The 21,552-nt window shown below is 43.3% G+C and overlaps 1 protein-coding gene across 3 annotated transcripts in view; it reads left to right on the top strand.

Annotated features, from left to right (window-relative positions):
• Positions 1-21,552, top strand: part of ano1a (anoctamin 1, calcium activated chloride channel a) — a 74,263-nt gene that overhangs the window by 27,788 nt on the left and 24,923 nt on the right. For 2 of the 3 annotated variants that reach the window (XM_044196770.1, XM_044196751.1), the window contains exons 5-14: positions 279-430; positions 4,674-4,728; positions 5,248-5,299; positions 6,537-6,592; positions 6,912-6,953; positions 15,023-15,087; positions 15,622-15,756; positions 17,405-17,565; positions 18,430-18,515; positions 20,360-20,371. In XM_044196770.1, coding sequence (XP_044052705.1) covers positions 279-430; positions 4,674-4,728; positions 5,248-5,299; positions 6,537-6,592; positions 6,912-6,953; positions 15,023-15,087; positions 15,622-15,756; positions 17,405-17,565; positions 18,430-18,515; positions 20,360-20,371 — 816 coding nt within the window. The remainder of the gene's footprint in view (positions 1-278; positions 431-4,673; positions 4,729-5,247; positions 5,300-6,536; positions 6,593-6,911; positions 6,954-15,022; positions 15,088-15,621; positions 15,757-17,404; positions 17,566-18,429; positions 18,516-20,359; positions 20,372-21,552) is intronic. The other variant, XM_044196761.1, reaches the window with a different exon arrangement.

Below are 21,552 nucleotides of genomic sequence, written 5' to 3'. Positions count from 1 at the left end.
GTAGTAACGCTGGAGCAGCTGAGCGGAAACAGACATATGGCTCTGAAGGAATGGAAGAAGAAAAGTATTATGAGGTAACGCAAAACATATTGCGAGGGAATGCAAAAGTAGTCCTCGCTGTGACCCTTAGGGGGCTCCATACTGGTCCCATCTAAATACAGCAGTTATAATGTCAGATCACAGGATATTTTAACTTTAGCTCTTGAAAAAGAAATTCTGATCTCAATGAGACCACTTGTTTAAATATAGGATTAACTACATTCACTCCTCATTTCCAGGTTTACGATGTGAAACAAGGCAGTAATCTGGTGGAGAAGATCCGACTGTTCATTCACAAAGCAACAGCTCCTCTCCACCCAAAAGTAGACGCCAACCGGCCACAAAGCATCAAATCCCTCTCTCACCCTTTCTCCAGAGAGAAGCAGCATCTGTGAGTAAAAGCTCTGACTTTCTGCTTTTAGTTGTAAAGACAGACAGTCAAACTGGCTGTAATATTTCTCACATGTGTAGCTTTGTGCCACTTTATAGACAGACATACAATTCAGAGAAAAATAACTAAAGGCATCTGTTGAGGTTTGGGGGTATCAGAACATTAGCCCCAACAAAAGAAAGGCTATAACAACAAGGCCTATTCACAGGACCTTCGTATGGAGTCTGTGTGTGCTTTTCTACCATCGGAGGAGTTCTACTGCATGGAACCTGCTGCCTGTATGTTAGCCAGCTAGCTAGCTAAGATTGGTTCATGTGATAGCATAATATAAGGCAACATTGTTGGCACCGTGTTGCAAACGTGACAAGCTGCGCATTGTTCTGAAGCATATGTGGAGCTTTGTATTTCCAGGGCTTCCCTTTGGTTTTACCATTCGTCGTTCATCATTTCCTCGACTTCAAACACTGAGCGGAGCCGCCGGAGCCCACACACAACAGCACTGATGCTACAGCGTCACATGACAGGGCGCATGGGGCCGTTTGGATGACGGCGATTCACATGAAATTGGCAGCTTTACCCACAGAGGGCCTTTCATTATTGAGACAGCACAGAGAAGTAACAAGCACAGAGGTGTAAATTGGACTAAAAAATGACCCCACACAAGCCTATCAAGCTGTGTGACTATGGCAGGAACGCTGAAGCATGACTCTCTCCTGCTGCATTCGGCTGAAGCTCCCACCTCTCAGCTTCCCCTCCCGAGGAAACAAACACAGCTAGCCTGAATCACAAAAGTACATTTTCTCAACCCTGTGCTGGAGGATTTTGAATAGCAAAATAAAGCATTTAGACTGACCAACTGGATCAACTACAGACAGAAGTCATGACTGCAGTGATGCTTCCTGTTCAGTCCCAACACGTAAAACCACTTTGAAAGGCAGTGATCAGAGAAGAAGAATGTCTTCGTGTCAGCCTGCTGGGATGTATGGAGGAGAGAGTGGGCAGTGGGCAGCTATATTTACAGCTCTGACTAACAGCTAGCAGGAGATCTCCCTCCACATCTTCTCCATCACTTCGTCTTCATCAGTTTTGAACACCCCAGGCCTGTTCCCAGAGATTAAGCCTAGTTATAGATTGCAGTGCAAAGTGTGTTTCAGTCATTTACTCAGTCTTGCTTTATCAGACATTGTGTTTAATGCTTCTCCAGTTAGGCGAGTCTTGAATTGAATTATGCCATTTCATTAAGGGATATTGAAGTTACTCCAGGACTAAATAATGACTAAATAAAACCCCCAAATGGCAGATTTCCCTTCAGATTAATGCTGTCTGTCAGTGGAGGCACAAGGACTTGTCGTAACGGGGAGGTGCTAAATAGAGAAGTATGTGGACCCAAAAGCAGATGACAAGGAAGCAGTCTCAGGGAAAAGTAGCTGGATGACTACCGTGTTTATTGTGGGGTGGAATGCAGGCAAGAACAGGCAGAGGTGAACAGACAGGTAATGAGCAGACTAAATACCCTAGGGGAGGTGAGACAACGAGACACAGGTGCAAACAATCAAGGGAGGACCAACAATCAAAACTGGAGGGAAAACACAGACAGGAAGTAAAAACACAAGACACACAAGGGAAGGAGACTACTACAAAATAAAACAGGAAGTGATAACACCAAAACCACCACAGGACTATTTGGACTGTTTCAGTGAAGACCAACAAGCAGCACCAGCAGCACGAGTACTAACTGACTGACAGGAGTGGCATTTTGGTGAAATGCTTTCAGCACACACGCTTCCATTGCTTTTCTTGTATGTAGTCGGACTGGTGTCACAAGTATGTTTTTCAACTCATACACAAAATAAGTAACTTGTGCTCTCAAATTCATTCATGCACAGAAATGTTTGTCTCTGACACCCGCGTGGCCCTGCAGTAGCAAAAGAAAACATAAGGCCACTTGGTTTACATTTTACATATAATATATTTATACTGAACATATCAAAATGTTCATAGTCAACATTTTTAAATGTTTACTCCTGCAATATCTGCCCATGGCAACTAGTTAAGTCAATATAGCACAAAATAATGAGGAGGGAGTGAGAGCGGAGGCAGCAAGTCAGGATGTGCGTCACAGTAAGCAATCAGTTTCAGGAGCCATCGATTGACAAGGATTTCTAGAGCTTTCTAGCGCCTCCTCCCGTCATTATCATACTGATGTGAACTTGCAGCCTGCACCACGGTACTGTAACGTAATGACATGGCCTCCATTTTATTGTACATGAACATACATCATGTGACTTATTTGTTATTGTACTTCTGGTCCTATTTGTGCAGGTCATTTTGGTCACATGAAATGTTCAGACTGTTATATCATCAAAAAAACCAACAAAAACCCCAAACATTTGGGCTTTACGGCAGTGTGAACGATTTGTTCTGTTAAGTGTATATTTACATACAGAGTATTCACAGCGCTTAGTTTTTCCACGTTATAATGTTACAGCCTTATTTCAAAATGGATTCAATTCATTATTTTCCTCAAAATCCTACAAACAATACCCCATAACGACAACGTGAAAGAAGTTTGTTTGAAATCTTTGCAAATTTATTAAAAATAAAAAACGAACAAATCACATGTACAGAAGTATTCCCAGCCGCTGCCCTGACACTCAGAACCGAGCTCAGGTGCTTCCTGTTTCCACTGATCATACCTGAGACGTTTCTACTTGACTGGAGTCCACCTGTGGTAAACTCAGTTGATTGGACATGATTTGGAAAGGCACACACCGGTCTATATAAGTCCCACAGCTAACAGTGCATGTCAGAGCACAGACCAGGCCATCAAGTCCAAGGACTTGTCTGTAGACCTCTGAGACAGGACTGTATCGAGGCACAGGTCTGGGGAAGGGTACAGAAACATTTCTGCAGCAGTGAAGGTCCCAGTGAGCACAGCGCCCTCCATCATCTGGAATGGAAGAAGTTTGGAACCACCAGGACTCTTCCTAGAGCCGGCCGCCCGGCCAAACTGAGCGATCGGGGGAGAAGGGCCTCAGTCAGGGAGGTGACCAAGAACCCGATGGTCACTGTGACAGACCTCCAGCATTTCTCTGTGGAGAAAGGAGAACCTTCCAGAAGAACAACCATCTCTGCAGCACTCCACCAGTCAGGCCTGTATGGTGGAGGGACCAGACGGAAGCCCCTCCTCAGTAAAAGGCACCTGAAGGACTCTCAGACCATGAGAAACTAATTTCTCTGGTCTGATGAAACAAAGACTGAACTCTTTGGCCTGAATGGCAAGCTTCATGTCTGGAGGAAACCAGGCACCGCTCATCACCTGGCCAATACCATCCCTACAGTGAAGCATGGTGGTGGCAGCATCGTGCTGTGGGGATGTTTTTCAGCGGCAGGAACTGGGAGACTAGTCAGGATCGAGGATGAATGCAGCAATGTACAGAGACATCCTTGATGAAAACCTGCTCCAGAGCGCTCTGGACCTCAGACTGGGGCGAAGGTTCATCTTCCAACAGGACAACGGCCCTAAGCACACAGCCCAGATATCAAAGGAGTGGCAACGGGACTAAATGAATGTCCCTGAGTGGCCCAGCCAGAGCCCAGACCTGAACCCGACTGTACATCTCTGGAGAGATCTGAACATGGCTGTGCACCGACGCTCCCCATCCAACCTGATGGAGCTCGAGAGGCCCTGCAAAGAAGAAGGGGAGAAACTGCTCAAAAACAGGTGTGCCAAGCTCGTAGCATCATACTCAGAAGACTTGAGGCTGTGATTGGTGCCAGAGGTGCTTCAACAAAGGACTGAGCTGACTGAATACTTATGCACATGTGATTATTTCGGTTTTTATTTTTAATAAATTTGCAGATTTCAAACAAACTTCTTTCACGTTGTCATTATGGTGTATTGTTTGTAGAATTTTGAGGAAAAAAATAATTTAATCCATTTTGGAGTAAGGCTGTAACATAACGAAATGTGGAAAAGTGAAGCGCTGTGAATACTCTCCAGATGCACTGTACAGTCTCGTCTGTTGCATTGTGTGCTAGGTGGACAGCAGAAGCCACTTTAGCATTAATTTAACAATGTTAGTCTGCATCATAGAACTCTGCAGATGTTGAAAGTCATTCATACTTCTTTCCAACATGAAGTAAAGCATATTTTACAGATATGCTACCATCAGTCTGCACTCTCTTTTTGGATCTGCAACTAAAACTAGACCTGTTTTCTCCCCCCCCCCTTTGTTGCCAGATTCGATCTGTCTGACAGGGACAAGTTCTTTGACAGCAAGACCAGGAACTCAATAGTAAGTATTGGATGAATGGATGGTTGGAAGGAGGCCAGATAAGATCTCCAGATAAAAGAAAGTGTTTCTCTACATAGATCTAACAACACAGACCTGTGCTCCCTGATGTGCACTTGTTTTCCAATAAGACCCCTTGCTTCCCTGTGGCTCTGTATGGGAGTGGCTCCCAGGAAAAACAAATGCATTCTGTGCATCTGCGTCATACATACACCCTCACTTGACTAATGATGGGTAATGTGATTGGCTTCTCATTATTGGATGGAGCTCCTTAATCGCAGCACTTGTTGGCTCCTAGCTGAGCTCCAGCTCTCATCAGTCAAACTCCAGAGAGCTCTGTGTTTTACACTGAGCTGATCAGCAGACAGACAAAACTCAGCAGTTTGCCTGCTTCATTCTCCCGCTAACAATTTCCCCTGCGCTATTCTACAATTAAATATTCCCCTCCTCACCTATATTCTCACTTTAAGACTGAACCTGCTTAAGTAAATAGGATTTTTTAATGTTTTGTTGTATCGTCAGGTCTATGAGGTACTGAAGAGGACAAGATGCACCAGAGCCAAGTACTCCATGGGTAAGACCTCCACCTATATCTCTAATACAAGGGATAAATCAATATGCAATTAATGCAGCTCCTTTTTCCATCTGAGTGTAGTGTAATTACCACCACAGGAGAGTGCAGGGTCATCTCATCGCAGGGTCAAACTTTGCCTACCTGTATGCAACTTTTCGAAGAGTTCGACAGTCTCCTGAGTGCCATGTAATTGGCAGTTAAAGAAAATGTAAGAAATATGTTCAGGTTCATTTTTAAGGTAGCAAATGAAAAAGGGCATATTTTAAAAGCAAATAAAGTGCAAGGACTGGTGGAGAGAAATAAAGTCAAATCCAGTCAGTACTCGAATCCGTATGATGCGCAGTGAAAGCACACACAGAGAAGGTGCGTAACAAACATACAGAAAATAAGTAGTTCATAGGAACACTTCAGGGTTTAATCCACAGAATACATGCATGTGATTTTTGATTCATGTCAGGTTCCATCTCATCATCTAGATATGATAAAAACTGGCTAAATGAAATTCAGCCAACATCTCATAATTTTCATATTACCCTACAGCACAGATATTATAGCACCACCAGTGGAACTAACAGCAGCATTATATGTGTTCAGGTTATTGTTATTGTTGTAGTTTTGGCCATCATTCCTATCAGCTATAACAGCCTTCTACTCACCAAGTTAATGGCTGAGGCCTGGGAACATGGCAACATCGTTAAAAAGAAGCACGAGACGATCATACAGGTTCATTTGGACAAACGAAGCAAATCATAACCTTTTCCAAACTGTCTAGTTTACAGACAGACGCCCCGGTTTAACTTTCATCTGCTGTACTTGCTGTAGTTGTGTGCACAGTTTCCCTGTACAATGAGGGATTATTAGCAACAGTTCAGGTGCGCTTACGTTCAGTTTTACCACCAAGTAAAGTGGTTTATATCTTGACAAAAAAAAAGACCTAAATTGTAATAAATTGGAATTACCCTTTAAGTTATGCTTTCTGTTACTATGACAACTCCATGATGGTCTTCTCCATGTAGTTCTTCAGCAGACTTGTAAACCAGCCACCATGAAGTCTTACGTTTGAACTCCAAAGAGGAGGAAATGTAACATTAGTCATTTCTGGGTTTACCGCTTTGGGTGAATTTTCCTCCAGAGCTCCTTAGCCAAGCTTTACACTGCTGTGTGTGTGTGTGTGTGTGTGTGTGTGTGTGTGTGTGTCATCCTGGATTATAATCCTATTGAATTTGCCTTTACACAGGGATCATCAGTCTGCTAGCCAATGGCGTCTATGCGTCTGCTTATCCTCTGCATGATGTAAGTATCACCATCACACTTTATGGCCACCTCTCCTCTACTGGCCTGAGAACAGTTGATAAATGGCTTTTTATTTACAGCAGAGACAATTATTCCAATTCAGTGAGTTTCTAATATGAAAGTCATCAAAGCATCTGCTGCTTGTACTCTATAATTTATGTAAATCCTATTTGTGACTAAAATTACTTTCAGGTTTCTGACAAATGGCAACTCATAATTGTGCTAAATTACAGGCATCATTCATTAAATGCATGATGAACAAAGTGTATTCCTTGAAATTGAAACAAACTGTATGGGGTTTTGTGTGTGCTTGTCACAGGGAGACATTGAGGGGGTGAATGCAGAGCCTAACGACAGGAAGGTAAGTAGAGCAAGTCCACCTGTCAATAAATGGAACCAGATGTGACCACATCAACACTGAGCTCAACTTACACATCCTCATTCAACAGTCATTCCAACCAACGCATGGACAGATAAAAACAACCTGAAACTAGACTACTGTGCCTTTATTTTCAATAAACCAGACCAAAGTCACTGGTTCAAGAAACCAGAGCAGTGGAGTGGTGTCCTCTGATTGGTGCATTTAAGCCCGTCACATGTTATATCCTGTCCAGGGGTTGTGATGTTTGATGGTTGTCAGACTTCTCAAAAGTACTACAATAAAAAGAGCATTTCATTTTTACTAGAAATGAGCTACGTTGGACTATTTTAAAATTTTCAAGTTTGTCCAGTTTGAAAATTAAAAGTCCATTTCACATTTGCTTTCATTCAGTCGGTATAAAAACACGCACATCTCTGTTGTCCTGGTTCTGACTCTCAAAACTAATAATGAATTATTCTGTTTCATTATCATGATGGTCTTTAGAGTACACTGAAAAGTATTTGTCAGTTCATATTTCATTCTTTTCATTTTGACATTTTTAAATAGGGAAATTAAAATATTTAATTTGATTAAAATTATGCCATTATTACTGCCATCCCTGGACTTCCCAAGTTCAATTCCTACAAAAAGGATACACACAAAGAGCGTCACAATGTATTTTAAACAAGACACTGCGCCTTCCAGCCACAGTAAAATGACTGGATACACCTTGTGTTATGTGTAGTTCAGGAGGTGGACCCAAAAGCAGACAAGACACACGGGACTGGTTGAATAAACAAAAGACGACTTATTACTTACTGAGGAGGAACACAACACAAACAGGGGCGGCTGAGAAGTTCAGGTAAATCATCCAACAAAGAATCCGAGGAGCAAAGGGCTGAGCAGGAGCATGAGTTACAGACGCAGACAACTGACAGACAACTGACAGAGGGAAGACACATGGACTGAAAGCACCCAGGTGAGGGGAGATAACAAGGCACAGGCGAAACTAATCAGGGCAGATCATCAAAAGTGCAGGGACACCCACACAAAGACAGGAAGTCAAACTGCAAGACACAAGAGGAGCTGTGAAGCCAAGGGGCTAGTTTCTGTGTTTGTGTGTTTACTTCTGGTTGAACTCCGAGCCAAGCGTTGATTTCTGTAAAATGAAAGTTTATTTAGAAAGCGTTATGAGGCTCAAACTGCTTGCCCCTATATTTGTTGTTTTGTCTGAGTCATGTTTTAAAAATTCTGCTACGGAGGCGGAGAGTGCAAAGTTAGCATGACCCATAGTCAGAATGGCCACAATTGTGACAATAAGACCCAGGTTAAAAGCCACATAAATGTCCCTTTCAGTGAGGGCTTTTCTCTGATGATGAGTAACAAACCAGGACAGATTAGCATGCTAACTGTGGAAGTCTGTCTATTAAATTATAAACATTTAATCGAATACAAATTTGGGGTATCTAAAATGTAATCTTCCATTTGTGTGCACGTGATATATGGGAACAAATGCAGGAGATGTTCACAAAAAAATGTGACATAATGTAATACTGCACCTCCTTCCCAACACTATAAAAGTATCAACTGTTTCTTGTACACGTTGTATCTCACCCCAACAAATGTCCCCCTGTCTTTTATCAGGAACAGATCAAATTAAGGAAGCAAAATGCTCTCAACTTCTTCGACTATCAATTTTCCTCATAAAGATTAACATCTGAAAAGCTGTTTTTACTTTGAAAATGTCTAAATGAGTTTTGGAGGGCTTGTCCTGTTCTCCGTCCTGAATGTAACATAGCAATACAATATCTATAATCAGAATCAGAATCAGAAATACTTTATTGATCCCCGTAGGGAAACTCTTGTTACAGTAGCTCGCCTTTACGTCAGTGCACACAGGAGAAAACGATATTATACACTATAAACAGGTCAGAAATAAATTAAGTAACATGTTGGTATAAGTATAAGATAAACTAAGTGTCGAGTACCAAGTGGGTTTACTGGTAGATGGTGAAGTACAATACAAAATACAATGTCACTAATTATGTAATAAATAATAGTAAAAGCGGAGGTGCATGTACTGTCGAGAGTAATTGAGGTATATCCGTAACAATAAATAAGAAAAACTAACAAGGAAAAACTAATATTGCACTTGAGTAGTAAACAGAATATTGCACAATTATTATTAATTATGGCGGAGATGTAATGCTCAATGACCAGTTTAGTGACCTAGGGTCAAACAGACTAATCCTTAGAGGAGGAGTTAAATAGTTTGATGGCCACAGGCAGGAATGACTTCCTGTGGCGCTCTGTGGTGCTCTTTGGTGGGATGAGTCTTCCGCTGAAGGTGCTCCTTTGTTTGACCAGCACGTCATGGAGCGGGTGGGAGACACTGTCCAAGATGGCGTGTAGTTTGGCCAGCATCCTCCTCTCTGACACCACCGCCAGAGAGTCCAGCTCCACCCCCACAATGTTACTGGCCTTACGGATCAGTTTGTTGATTCTGTTGGCGTCCGCTACCTTCAACCTGCTGCCCCAGCATGCAACAGCATACAGGATAGCACTGGCCACCACAGACTCATAGAACATCTTCAGCATTGTCCGGCAGATGTTGAAGGACCTCAGCCTCCTCAGAAAATAGAGGCGGCTCTGGCCCTTCCTGTAAACAGCCTGAGTGTTCTTGGTCCAGTCCAGTTTGTTATCTAAGTATACTCCCAGGTACTTGTAGTCCTCCACAATGTCCACACTGACCCCCTGGATGGAAACCGGGGTCACTGGTGCCTTGGCCCTCCGTAGATCCACAATCAGCTCCTTTGACTTTGTCGCATTGAGCTGCAGATGGTTCTGCTCGCACCATGAAACAAAGTTACCCACCACAGCCCTGTACTCCGTCTCCTCACCACCGCTGATACATCCCACCACAGCAGAGTCATCAGAAAACTTCTGAAGGTGGCAGGACTCTGTGTGGTGGCTGAAGTCCGTGGTGTAGATGGTGAAGAGGAAGGGAGAGAGGACAGTCCCCTGAGGGGCCCCAGTGTTGCTGACCACGCTGTCTGACACACAGTGCTGCAGCCGCACATGCTGTGGTCTGCCAGTCAGGTAGTCCACAATCCAGGACACAAGGGGGGCGTCCACCTGCATCGCTGCCAGCTTCTCTCCCAGCAGGGCAGGCCGGATGGTGTTGAAAGCACTGGAGAAGTCAAAAACATGATCCTCACCGTGCTTGCCGGCCTGTCCAGGTGGGTGTGGATGCGGTTAAGCAGGTAGATGATGGCGTCCTCAACTCCCAGCCGGGGCTGGTAGGCAAACTGAAGGGGGTCCAGGAGGGGTCTGACGATGGGCCGCAGCTGTTCCAGCACTAGTCTCTCCAGGGTCTTCATTATGTGGGAGGTCAGTGCCACCGGTCTGTAGTCCTTGGAGCCACTGGGACGCGGCGTCTTCGGCACAGGAACGAGGCAAGATGTCTTCCACAGAATGGGGACCCTTTGAAGACTCAGGCTCAGGTTGAAGACATGCTGAAGGACTCCACAAAGCTGGGGGGCACAGGCTTTTAGCACCCCGGGGCTAATGGCATCGGGGCCTGCAGCCTTGTTCGAGTGGAGCCTCATCAGCTGTCCTCTCACCTGGTCAGCAGTCAGGCACACAGCAGAAGTTACAGGTGGGGGAGGGGGGGAGTCGTCGGTCTGGAGAGGGCCGTTAGCCTGATGGGGAGGGGGGGAGCAGAGTACTCAGAGGAGCTTGAGGGCCGACAGCAGCTGAGTTAGAGGGGGGATGACCAGGAGCCGGTGTGTCGAATCTGTTAAAGAACAGATTCAGTTCGTTGGCCCTGTCCAAGCTGCCTTCAACTCCTCTGCTGCCAGTCGGTCTGAAGCCAGTGATTGTCTTCATGCCGCTCCAGACCTCCCTCATATTGTTCTGCTGGAGTTTCCGCTCCAGCTTCCTCCTGTACTTCTCTTTGGCCTCCTGATTTTCACCTTCAGGTCGGCCTGGATTGCCCTCACCTCCTCCCTATTACCATCAGTAAAGGCCCTCCTCTTGGCATTTAGAATGTCCTTGATGTCTTTTGTTACCCACGGTTTGTTATTTGGGTAACAATGGACCGTCTTGGTTGGGACATTGCAGTCCACACAGAAGTTAATGTAGCCAGTGATGCACTCAGTGAGCCCGTCAATGTCCTCTCCATGAGGCTCACAGAGTGCATCCCAGTTTGTCACTTCAAAACATTCCTGCAGTGTCTCATAGGCCTCCCCTGACCATCTCCTCACTGTCCTTGTGGTCGCAGGCTGCCTTTTAACTAGAGGCACATAGCAGGGTTTAAGGTGAACCAGGTTGTGGTCTGACCTACCCAGAGGGGGAAGGGGGGAAGAGCTGTATGCGTCCTTAACGTTAGCATACAGCAGGTCCAGTGTCCTCTCCTCCCTAGTAGTACAGCTCACATACTGGGTGAAATTAGTCAGTGTTGTTGAAACACTGACATGGTTGAAGTCACCCGAGATTAAAATGAGTGCACTCGGGTGTTGAGTCTGTAGTTGTGCTATGGCGGTGTGAATGGCGTTGCACGCCGATGCCGGGTTAGCAGAGGGGGGGATGTAAACAGCCACAACAATGGCATGTGAAAATTCACGTGGCAGATAATATGGCCGGAGTCCCACAGCTAACAGTTCAATGTCCGGGCTACAGATACTCTGCTTGATAGTAACGTGACCAGGGTTACACCATCTGTTGTTGACCAGAACAGCAAGCCCGCCGCCTTTCCGCTTACCGCTCCCGGTGTGATCCCTGTCGGCCCGAACAGTCTGAAAGCCGTCGATGGAAACGTTATGGTCCGGGATATCCTGGTGTAGCCATGTCTCAGAGAAGCACATCAAGCTACACTCACGGAACTCCGTCTGACTCCGGGCTAACGCCGTTAGCTCGTCCATTTTATTCGCCAGCGATCTCACGTTGCCCATGACGAGAGAAGGCAGACATGGCTTAAATCTGACTGAAACGTGCCACTCAATTAGTTGTACCATTAGGGATTGTTTTAAATAATAAGTAACAAAGCATGGCAGACTAGCATGCTAACATGACCACATTTTTGCATTTCTGAGCCTTTGCCTCCTACCATACAAGAATACAATGAACCAGGCAGTTGGAAGAAAATAAGAGCTCGTGCTGAGTCTGAAGTCATCTCCTCCCCTGCTAACACTCTCCATAATTATACTGTGGGCTGTGTGTCACTAAGGCAACAGCCTAATAATTCCCCCTCTGTTGTTCTCAAGCATCAGAAAAGATTATATATATACATATATCACAATCCCACATATGCATATGAATGTTTAAGAAACAGGGTTTCCTGTTGAAGAGATGAGAATGTTGAGATTCCGAGTTGAACATAAAGTCGTTTTCACTTGCGGGCTCAGCCTGCTGTGATCTGCCATCTGAACACTCCTCTGGGCCTACTCCTTGTGATTAAAAGCCTTTGCCTGACTGTGAATGGAGTGTGTAACTGTGTGTGACGATGTCCCACCGTTTTACAGTGATTTATGTGCTAGGAGCAGAGCACATACACAGTCAGCTGTTTGATGATAATTGTAAAGACTGTATCATGCAGCAGTGATTTTCATAGAAATATATTTGACCATATGATACTAAATCACACTGGAGAACACACACACACACACACACACACACGTGTGTGAGGGTTGTTTTATTTATCATGAGCATTTGGTCAGATTTCAGACTCATTCACTGTCTTAAATTTATCACATAACATTATAATCTACAGTACAAATCTAGAATTAACACCACAATAACTAATGATTTCTTCAAATGTACAATCCAATATTAACACGCGCAACACTCAGACACCCAAAATAAACTGTACTTAAACACAAATACATGAATGCAGCTTGATGATTCATCATTTACTGAAGAATTTGCCACAGTAATAAATTTCACCTGTCCATGTTGCTGAGACAGCCAACGTTGGCATTTTGCTGTGACACAGTAATTCCAATGATTCTCACTTTTAAAGACCAAGTTCTCCAGTTCTCCAGTCAGTGCCCTCCAATACTACCTATAGGACTTACAAAACCAGCTCATATGAGCGTCTTCTGATCTGTAACCTTTAGGCAAAGAAACCAGTGTTAACTGTACTGTAGGAGCAAGGCTGTTAGTTCCACTGCGGATGGAGGGGGGGATTTTTGTGTCCCTCCCTCTCCCTAAAGTCTAAGTCTAAGTAACCTGAGAGGGAGATCTGTGGACACCAAGGACTGCAAAAAAGTTGTTCTACGTACATGTTTGTCTGCTTAAGAAAAGAATAATAGTAATAATGTATATTTCTGATTAACAGTTCTTATTCCCCTAAAACAGTTGCTCGAGTCGAACAGAAGTCAGCAGGCAATAAAGAACAGCGCCATTATTAGTAAAGATGAACGCTTTAATAATACAGCAATTTACATAGAATGTTACCATTTAACCATTTCCGCCAGAAAGAACAATGACCAGTTTTATCAAAATGCGTACATTAGATTGATCTAAATGTATATAACCTCAGCACTGTGTAGCATATTCAGAGTGCTAGGGGACAGAAATCAGTGCAATTACAGAACATTTGATCTTATCAAAGGGGCTGATCTACCCATACGAGCTGGATGTACTGTAATGACATCGGCCCATTTCTCTGAACTGTTTGCTACGCCTGAGAGAAAAATGTCTCACAGTCTCAAGCTGAATCCCCTGGGGTTGGCCTTCTTAAATCTGTAGCATTTTGGGTGGAAATTCCGGAGGTTCCTCCAGCTACTCAGCATGTAGGCCCACTTTGCTGTAAGTGTTAGCAGAGGTAAATCCCTTGGACTTAGCCAGTAAATCTTGTGTGTCCTGTGTAAAGGTGTCTCCTGAAACACAGACACGGGAGGTCATTTCTCCAATAACATGATGGACTGCAGACATTGTAACTTGTCATAGCAGGAGAAGCACAGGCGTAGTTAACGATACTAATGATGACTGCATTCCATTTAGGTTTACCCTGGTATCAGTTTAATGCTACCATGGTAAATGAATATCAGCTTCTATCAAATACATGCATGCTGGCTCTGTACATGGCTTACTGAGATGTTATTATGTCGACGTCATTCCTTTCACCTGTGCTTTTCCTACGATGACAAGTCAAAGTGGCTGCTGTCCAAAAGGCCTATAGGCGCGTGGGAATAGGGCAGCTTAGATTTAACGTCGGTGTGTATGATGATTGTCTGCCCACAACAATGGTGTGTTTCATATTAAACACCTGACAGAAATCCCTGCTGGATTGGAATATGGTCTGTCTGTCCTCCTGCAGGTGTGTTTCTGACTGTACACCACAAGCTTAGCACTGCTGCCTGAGAAAGAATACGTTACTGTGAATATGCTGCATCGGGGAATTTATAATCCATATACAAATATGATCGCAGGTATATTTTCATATATATATATATATATATATATATATAGTGCATTAGAGAACTGGCTATGATGCACAGTGCTGCATAATACCATACATCCAAGTCATTTAGCTCACATAGTAAATTAAGCATAATGTACATTTCCACAGTACTTATTGCATCATCATATTGACCCCTCTGCTGCTCTGAGTTTCTCTTTTTAATTTCAGTCACAACTCTACTGTGCTCGTTTCTACTGCTGTTGAGTTTCTGTTAGTGACTCTTAGTGCTTCCTGCACCAGCTTCACAGTAAAAGCAATGCAGATATTTTCTGGTTTTGTTAGACTTGTGATGGGCATTTTTACTATTTGCTGACATTTTATAGACCACACAAATAATAAGTGTATTGAGAAAATAACCAGTAGGTGAATCGATGATGAAATAATTGCTACTTAACAGGTTTTTTTTATGGCAAGGTAGAAGGAGCTGAAAGTAATAAGGGGATAGAAATACTCTTCCTGTTAGAGAATATACATTATACTGAAGGTTTCAAGACAAACTTGGAGGAAGTTTGCTTTAACGGCAGACTCACTGAACTGTGATACTTAATAATAATATCATGTATGAGCATTTCTGGTAGTTATGGACTCCTGCTTCTCTCCACAGCTGCTGTACGAGGAGTGGGCCAGCTACAGTGTCTTCTACAAGTACCAGCCTATTGGCCTCATCAGGTCAGATCCATAGCAGTGCTCTTGTCACGGCCATCGGGTTTTTTCATTTCCAGACAGACAGCGGAGGACTCTCACAAGCAGATTAATGCTGCGCTGATGCTCTTCTGCAGGAGCGATGGTCATGTGCTGAGCTTAATGTGTTCCAGGAAAGAGACTGGGAATGTGAACTGAATCTGACATTTCTTCTCAAACCCACTCTGTAGCACTGATGTAACACATTACACATAATGAGCAAGATGATGCACTATCATCCAACCATCATATCAGCGGTTTTATAAGTGTCATAAAATGATCTCGTTTACAAGACTGCTGCAGAAAGTGGTTTATGCAATTGGTGGAGGAAGTGAGAGGCTGCTGGGGAAATTATTTCCAACATCTAAAGACAACAGGAAGGGCCGACTCTTTAAATAATGTGGCTTTAATATTGACAAACCACGATCTCATGTGTTAAGTAGCCTATTAGCAGGTAGTACGGTATCAGTGAATTTGACAGTGACGTGTTGATGTAAAGGTCGTGCCTCTCTCCTCCCACAGGAAGTATTTCGGGGAGAAGGTTGGACTGTATTTTGCCTGGTTAGGAGTCTACACACAGATGCTGATCCCTGCAGCCATTGTCGGAGTCATCGTGTTCCTCTACGGCTGTGCCACTGTCGATGATAATATACCTAGGTACACAACACACACACACACACACACCTTTCCCCATCGCTAAACGAAATATCTTCTAAAATAATGATCTCTCTTTCCTGATCTCCTCTTACTGAAGCTGTCTCGTCCTTTTTGTTTTAAACTTGTAGTTTAAAACAGTCAGTGTGTATCTCCATCAGGGACGTCCGTTTGAAGACTGACAGTATACCCATGCTAATCTAGCAGGGTTTTAAATGCAGAGCCGACTTGTTTTGATGTGTGCTTAGATCCATTGGCCAGGCTTTTAAGGGGGGCTGGGTATTGTTTCAGTACCAAAAGAATTTTAGAACTTTTTTTCCGACACCTTATTTTTATGTTTTTCTTCAAAACCTTTTTTCATTTAACAAAAGAAGCCAGAGTTCTCAAATGTCAAAATGTTGTTGAAAGAATAACCTTGCCTGAATATAATACAGCATTACATTGGAAAAATGAGGATTGAAATCAGGAACTGTCTGATCAGAGTGAGTAAAGAAGACCAGGAGTCTGAGCGGACTACGGTTCTGAGGTTTGATACCCTGCCCTGTTATAAACAAAGGTCTTTACTCCAAAATGTATTTATTTATTTGTTAGCTATCCTACTAGCCAGCTGACTAACTTATCAAACAACTGGTGTAAAATGGTTAAATACGTTGACTAAACTAATATTCACCACTTCACCTGCCCGTGATCTGTGCCAGCATGAACAGCTGATGACAGTTTCAACTCTTACAACATTTACAACTTTTTCATGTTAGAAATCAGATGCTACTCAGTGATCAACAGACAGAATTTATTCAAAAAGACTTTCTCAAGTGCTGTAAAAGGTGAACTTTTGATTTGTCTCATTAATCAGTGCTGCAAAAAAAGTCTTGTTTTGTGATACTGTCAGTTCATTTCTAATCATTTTTCCCGCCAGCTGCTTCGTACTGACAACAGGGTGAGAGAATTATAACCCGCAGTTTAGGAAGTGAGTAGCAGCCCCGTGACTGCAGTGTGGTATGCACCCTGATGGTAACACCAGGCTTAGACCACAAAAAGCTAAAGTCATTACAGACTCTACATGTCCAGAGCATGTCAGTAACTGTTTGGCATTATGATAACACAGTATATTTCCTGAGGCAATAGAAATTTCAACCATCAGACATTTTGCCGTACCCTTTATACTGAGGTCGCTCTTCCTTCCTCTTCCTCCATCTTCCTCCATCTTTGGTTCCCAAAGTGGAAGTGCCTTGAGGACGGGCCAAGGGATAACAAGAGTTATCATTGTTCATTTGTTGTGCGTTTTCAATAACGGCGACATTTACATTAACCGTTTTATGTTACGTTTTCAACACAGAAGAAAAAAGCAATAAAATATTTTGAAAAAATCGCTGAATAAAAACTGCAGTTTTATCGCAGCTAAAGACATGACAGCTCTGCCGGTTGTCATAGTAAGACAGCACGCTTTCCCGCTTTTCCACTGCTTTAGACAGAAGCACTTACTTGATTTGAAGGACAACATGTCTCGTTCTCCACATTTAAATACTAACATTTTTTGTTCTTGCCATGTAACCTGAATCTAAACTCTTGTTCTGATCTCTCTGCACCATCCTTTTGCCGTCTTCCAGCCCTTTGAATAATTCATCTCCTCCACCCATCCCTGTTTTGTCAGTATGGAGATCTGTGATCCCAGGAACAACATCACCATGTGTCCGCTGTGCGACCGCGCCTGCAGCTACTGGAAGCTGGTGACAGCGTGTGGAACGGCCCGAGCCAGCCACCTGTTCGACAACCCAGCCACCGTCTTCTTCTCCATCTTCATGGCCCTCTGGGGTAAGGACACATTCGCATCCAGTCATACAAACAGCGACCAAAGAGTCCACTAAAGACCAGTAGACGAGTAGAACGTTTCCAGTAGTAAGAGACAGTACCGTTTAATCTGTCCAGTACAGGGTTGGCAGAAAACATGGATACTGCACCTCAGGCACACATGAAATTTACAATAGGAATCCACAAAGGTAACTCCTGAGTAAACAGAGCCGGCCCTCCTCTGATGTACTGCCAAACCACACAGAGCTCACTGCTGTCCAGAAACTGTTAAAACACACAGCGAGCCGCTCTGCTGCACTGGGTGACATGTTCCTTCATCACCATGAACACACACACTGTAGTTTATTCTGACTCAGCCCCACACACACCGTCCTGCTGCCCCAAACACTCACTACAGCACCACATGTGGATTCATCCGCCGCTGGAAATAGTCCCCAACAGATGCTCTGTTTCCTCCTGTTGGTCTGATAGAAACTACAGCGAGCAGCTGTTTGAGGAAACGACTGAGCCTTTATTTTTTAAATGAAACTATTTAGAACAGTTTTGAAAGATGTACATCTTCAGTAGGAACCAGTGGGCTTGATGCTGAGAGACACAGACAGGGCAGGGAAGGCAAAAAGTAGTGAGAGACTGAATAATGCATTATTGGCATGGAATTTGTAGACAATAGCAAAAAATAGAATATTGTCAATTCAATTGCAAACACTACATCATCTAGCTAACAATATGAAAGAGTTCAGATTCACACTCCATATTCCTTGTCATTTATAGATGGTGTTAGTGTCCACAGAGACAAGGGTCCAGAGACGTGTAATACGCTTGTGTTTGAGCCTGTGTTTAGTTTGCTGTGCATGCTTGCTCATGTAGCGGTTCTCTTCATGGAGCACTGGAAGAGACGGCAGATGCGACTCAACTACGTCTGGGACCTGACGGGCTTCGGAGAGGAGGAGGAGGTGAGATCCCGCCACAAACAACTTTTATATATGCATGTTGAAAGATATACATCCACGAAGTTATGGTTGAAAACAATAGTTTGACATTTTGGGACATACTATTATTCGCTTTCTTAGTTAGATGAGAAGCTTGATACCACTCTCATGTCTGTACGCTAAACATGAAGCTGCAGCCAGCAGCTTTGTTCTATGCTAAGATAAGCTAATGGTCTGCTGGCTGTCGCTTCATATTTAGCTTACAGATATATGTGCGAGTGGTACCGATCTGCTAATTTAACTCTCGGCAAGGAAGCAAATAAACGTAAGTCCCAAAATGTTTAAAATGTCCTAAACTATTCCTTTAACCTAAAATATTGTAATTCTAAATTTTGAAGACACTTACTAGAAACTCAACTATGTTGTGCTAATCCTTGCTTTGTGTGAGCCATAATGCATCACTTCTTGTGTTACCAAACTAAGCTAAGCTAATTATATTCTTAAAAAGGACCATATTCATGTTGATTTTAGTCCATTAACTACAAATCCTGTAGACTTATGCATTAGAACATTTCCCCTCCCTTCCAGTAAAGCCTTGGTTTCCATTCATTTCAGCAGTACAGTATAAAAACAACTTGAAACTTGCTCATAGACAGTCATCCAGCAGGCCTGCTCTTATTGTTGTAAAAGCAGCACTATTGCTGTGTGGTGATGCAGTGTAGCCCATTTAAATGAATCTGCACTTTGAAATGCATTATCATGTGATAACAATGCGGCTGATGCAACAATCAAAGCAGACATGATGTTGTGATGGATTAGCTAGTAAGTTGCAAGTCCAGCACAGTGAAATGAATGGAGACAACAAACATGCCGGCATGGTCCTTTAAAATTACAGTCACAAAATTACAAATAAATACTGTATAGTGTGTATAGTTGTGAAGTGGGAGGAGCAGTAAAATTCCCATTCATTTTTCCCATAAACAATGTTCTGTGAAGTTCACTCCCAAGGTCACTTTGGCGAGGAACATCCAATCACAGAGCTTCTAATTCTGTTGCGTGCCGCTAACTGCAGGTGGAAACTAACGTTTACGGTGCTACGAAAACTCAAATCCATTCACTTTGAAGGTCTGGCTCCGTTGTGGCTGAATTCTAACTAAGGCGGCGTGCTTTGTTCTCCACTGCAACAACAAGTGTTTTGAATTTGCTACCCCTCTGGTTAGCAATGGAGGCCAAGACTCATGGCTATGGTCGGCCGTCCCCCTCAATTCTCAGAAATGAAGTTGAAATATTTCAAACTGGTGGTGTACATGCTGTATGCGGGCCAGTGTTGTGTTTCACAGAATACAGAACTGTGGAAAACACACGCAGCCCCTCCCACTCCCTAACTTTATACAAGTCTCCTTACCTCCATCTCGTACTGAACCTTCTACTTGTGCGGAATATTTTGAACTCCTTGTAACAACTCAGACCGACACTTAGTAACAAGTGAAGAGTACAGATGTTTTTCACTGCACTGCACTTAAAAGCACAGTCACAACGTGACAGGGCCGACATAAAGGCACAGGTCAGGATATGCATATGAATGCACCTCCTCTGTCTTTTGTGTGCGCTCTGTAATGAGTCAGCCCACAGCAAAAATGTTCCCACACAAACATCACCGCCTCAGACATCGCTAGGAATGTTCTTTCTTTTAAAATCATAATGAAATGGAACAGTGCACTACGACCTTCTTTTATGAAAGATTTTTAGTTTGTATCATTTTTCCATATTGCTCTAAAAGTGACATGGAAGAGTTTTAATCTTCAGAGACAATGACTGCTGACTGACATCTTCTCCTTATGTGTTTATGTGTGTGCTGTATTTTACAGGAAGGACATAAGGTTTGGATCCGACTTGCTTTATTTCTTGCCGCCTCTGATATTTAAACCTACCTTCTTTCTGTTTTGGATGCGTTCTGCAGCCGCTAACACTAACCTTTTCTCCCTCAAGGTGTCTAACAATCTGCCTCAGGTCTTTTCACTTGTCTTTGCTCCTGTGTAATGTTTTTGTCTGTAGCTCCTCTCGTTCTCTCTGAGGGTTCATCCTGACGCTGGCCATCCCTGTGGCCTCTCAACGCAATCCTGTTGCTGTTTGTGTCTACGGACGGCAGCAGAGTCGACAGGACGCTTTTTTGACTCCTAGCTCTTGTCTGTCCTCTTTTTTCCTTTACTTTTCTTTTTTAAATTTTTCCCTGTTAAACAGAGACAACTGTGGCCTCCACATCCGTAAGACAAGCAGCACACACGGTCTAACACAAAGTGAAGCAAAATACCTTTAAAGTGGTGCAAAATATGGGCTAAGCACCTTTTTAAACATTGTAAAAGGACCAAAACTGGGCTGCCCCGGTGGTTCCGGTGGCTCACGTGGCAACTACTCAACCTCAGCCTTATTTTGAAGTTCTTAATTTAAAAAAAGACAAACTAATTTCATACGTGGTATGCTGGAAACATTTCTCCTTCAGTAAAAAGTCTCCTGGCTAGAACAGTGGCATATGCTACCAAGCCACAGTAGAACTCAGTGTAATTCAGGCACGCAAGCATGCAAATGGCTTAATATCATTTATATAGTTGGTATTATTATTTTAGCCTTTGGTGATTGAAGTTTCCAATAGGTTGTTGAGTAATGGCCCAATGAATCAGAATCAGAAATACTTTATTGATCCCCGAGGGGAAACTCTTTGTTCCAGCAGCTCACTGTCAGTCAGTGCACACAGGAACAGAAGCACTGAGCAAAAAATATAATCCACTATAATACAGGTCAGATTAATTAAGTACCAGGTGGGTATAAGTATAAAAGTAAAATAAGTGTAAAGTACAAAGTGGGTTTACCGGTTGATGATGATAATACGGTATAATAATACAATGTAATAATACAAGTAATAAAGAAGTAACTATCAAATGTTCTCCTCCCCCACAAGAAACTCATAAAAGCCCACACAGTCATGTAGGCCCATGTACATGTAGAACCTGGTATTGAACCCATACAGTATGAGCCCCACATAGTTTACACAGCTCCAGCCCAT

This window comes from Siniperca chuatsi, linkage group LG1 (genome assembly GCF_020085105.1).
Source record: "Siniperca chuatsi isolate FFG_IHB_CAS linkage group LG1, ASM2008510v1, whole genome shotgun sequence".
Taxonomy (NCBI): domain Eukaryota; kingdom Metazoa; phylum Chordata; class Actinopteri; order Centrarchiformes; family Sinipercidae; genus Siniperca; species Siniperca chuatsi.
The sequence above is the reverse complement of the archived record's forward strand: the minus strand, read 5'-3'. Positions and strand labels throughout refer to the sequence as shown.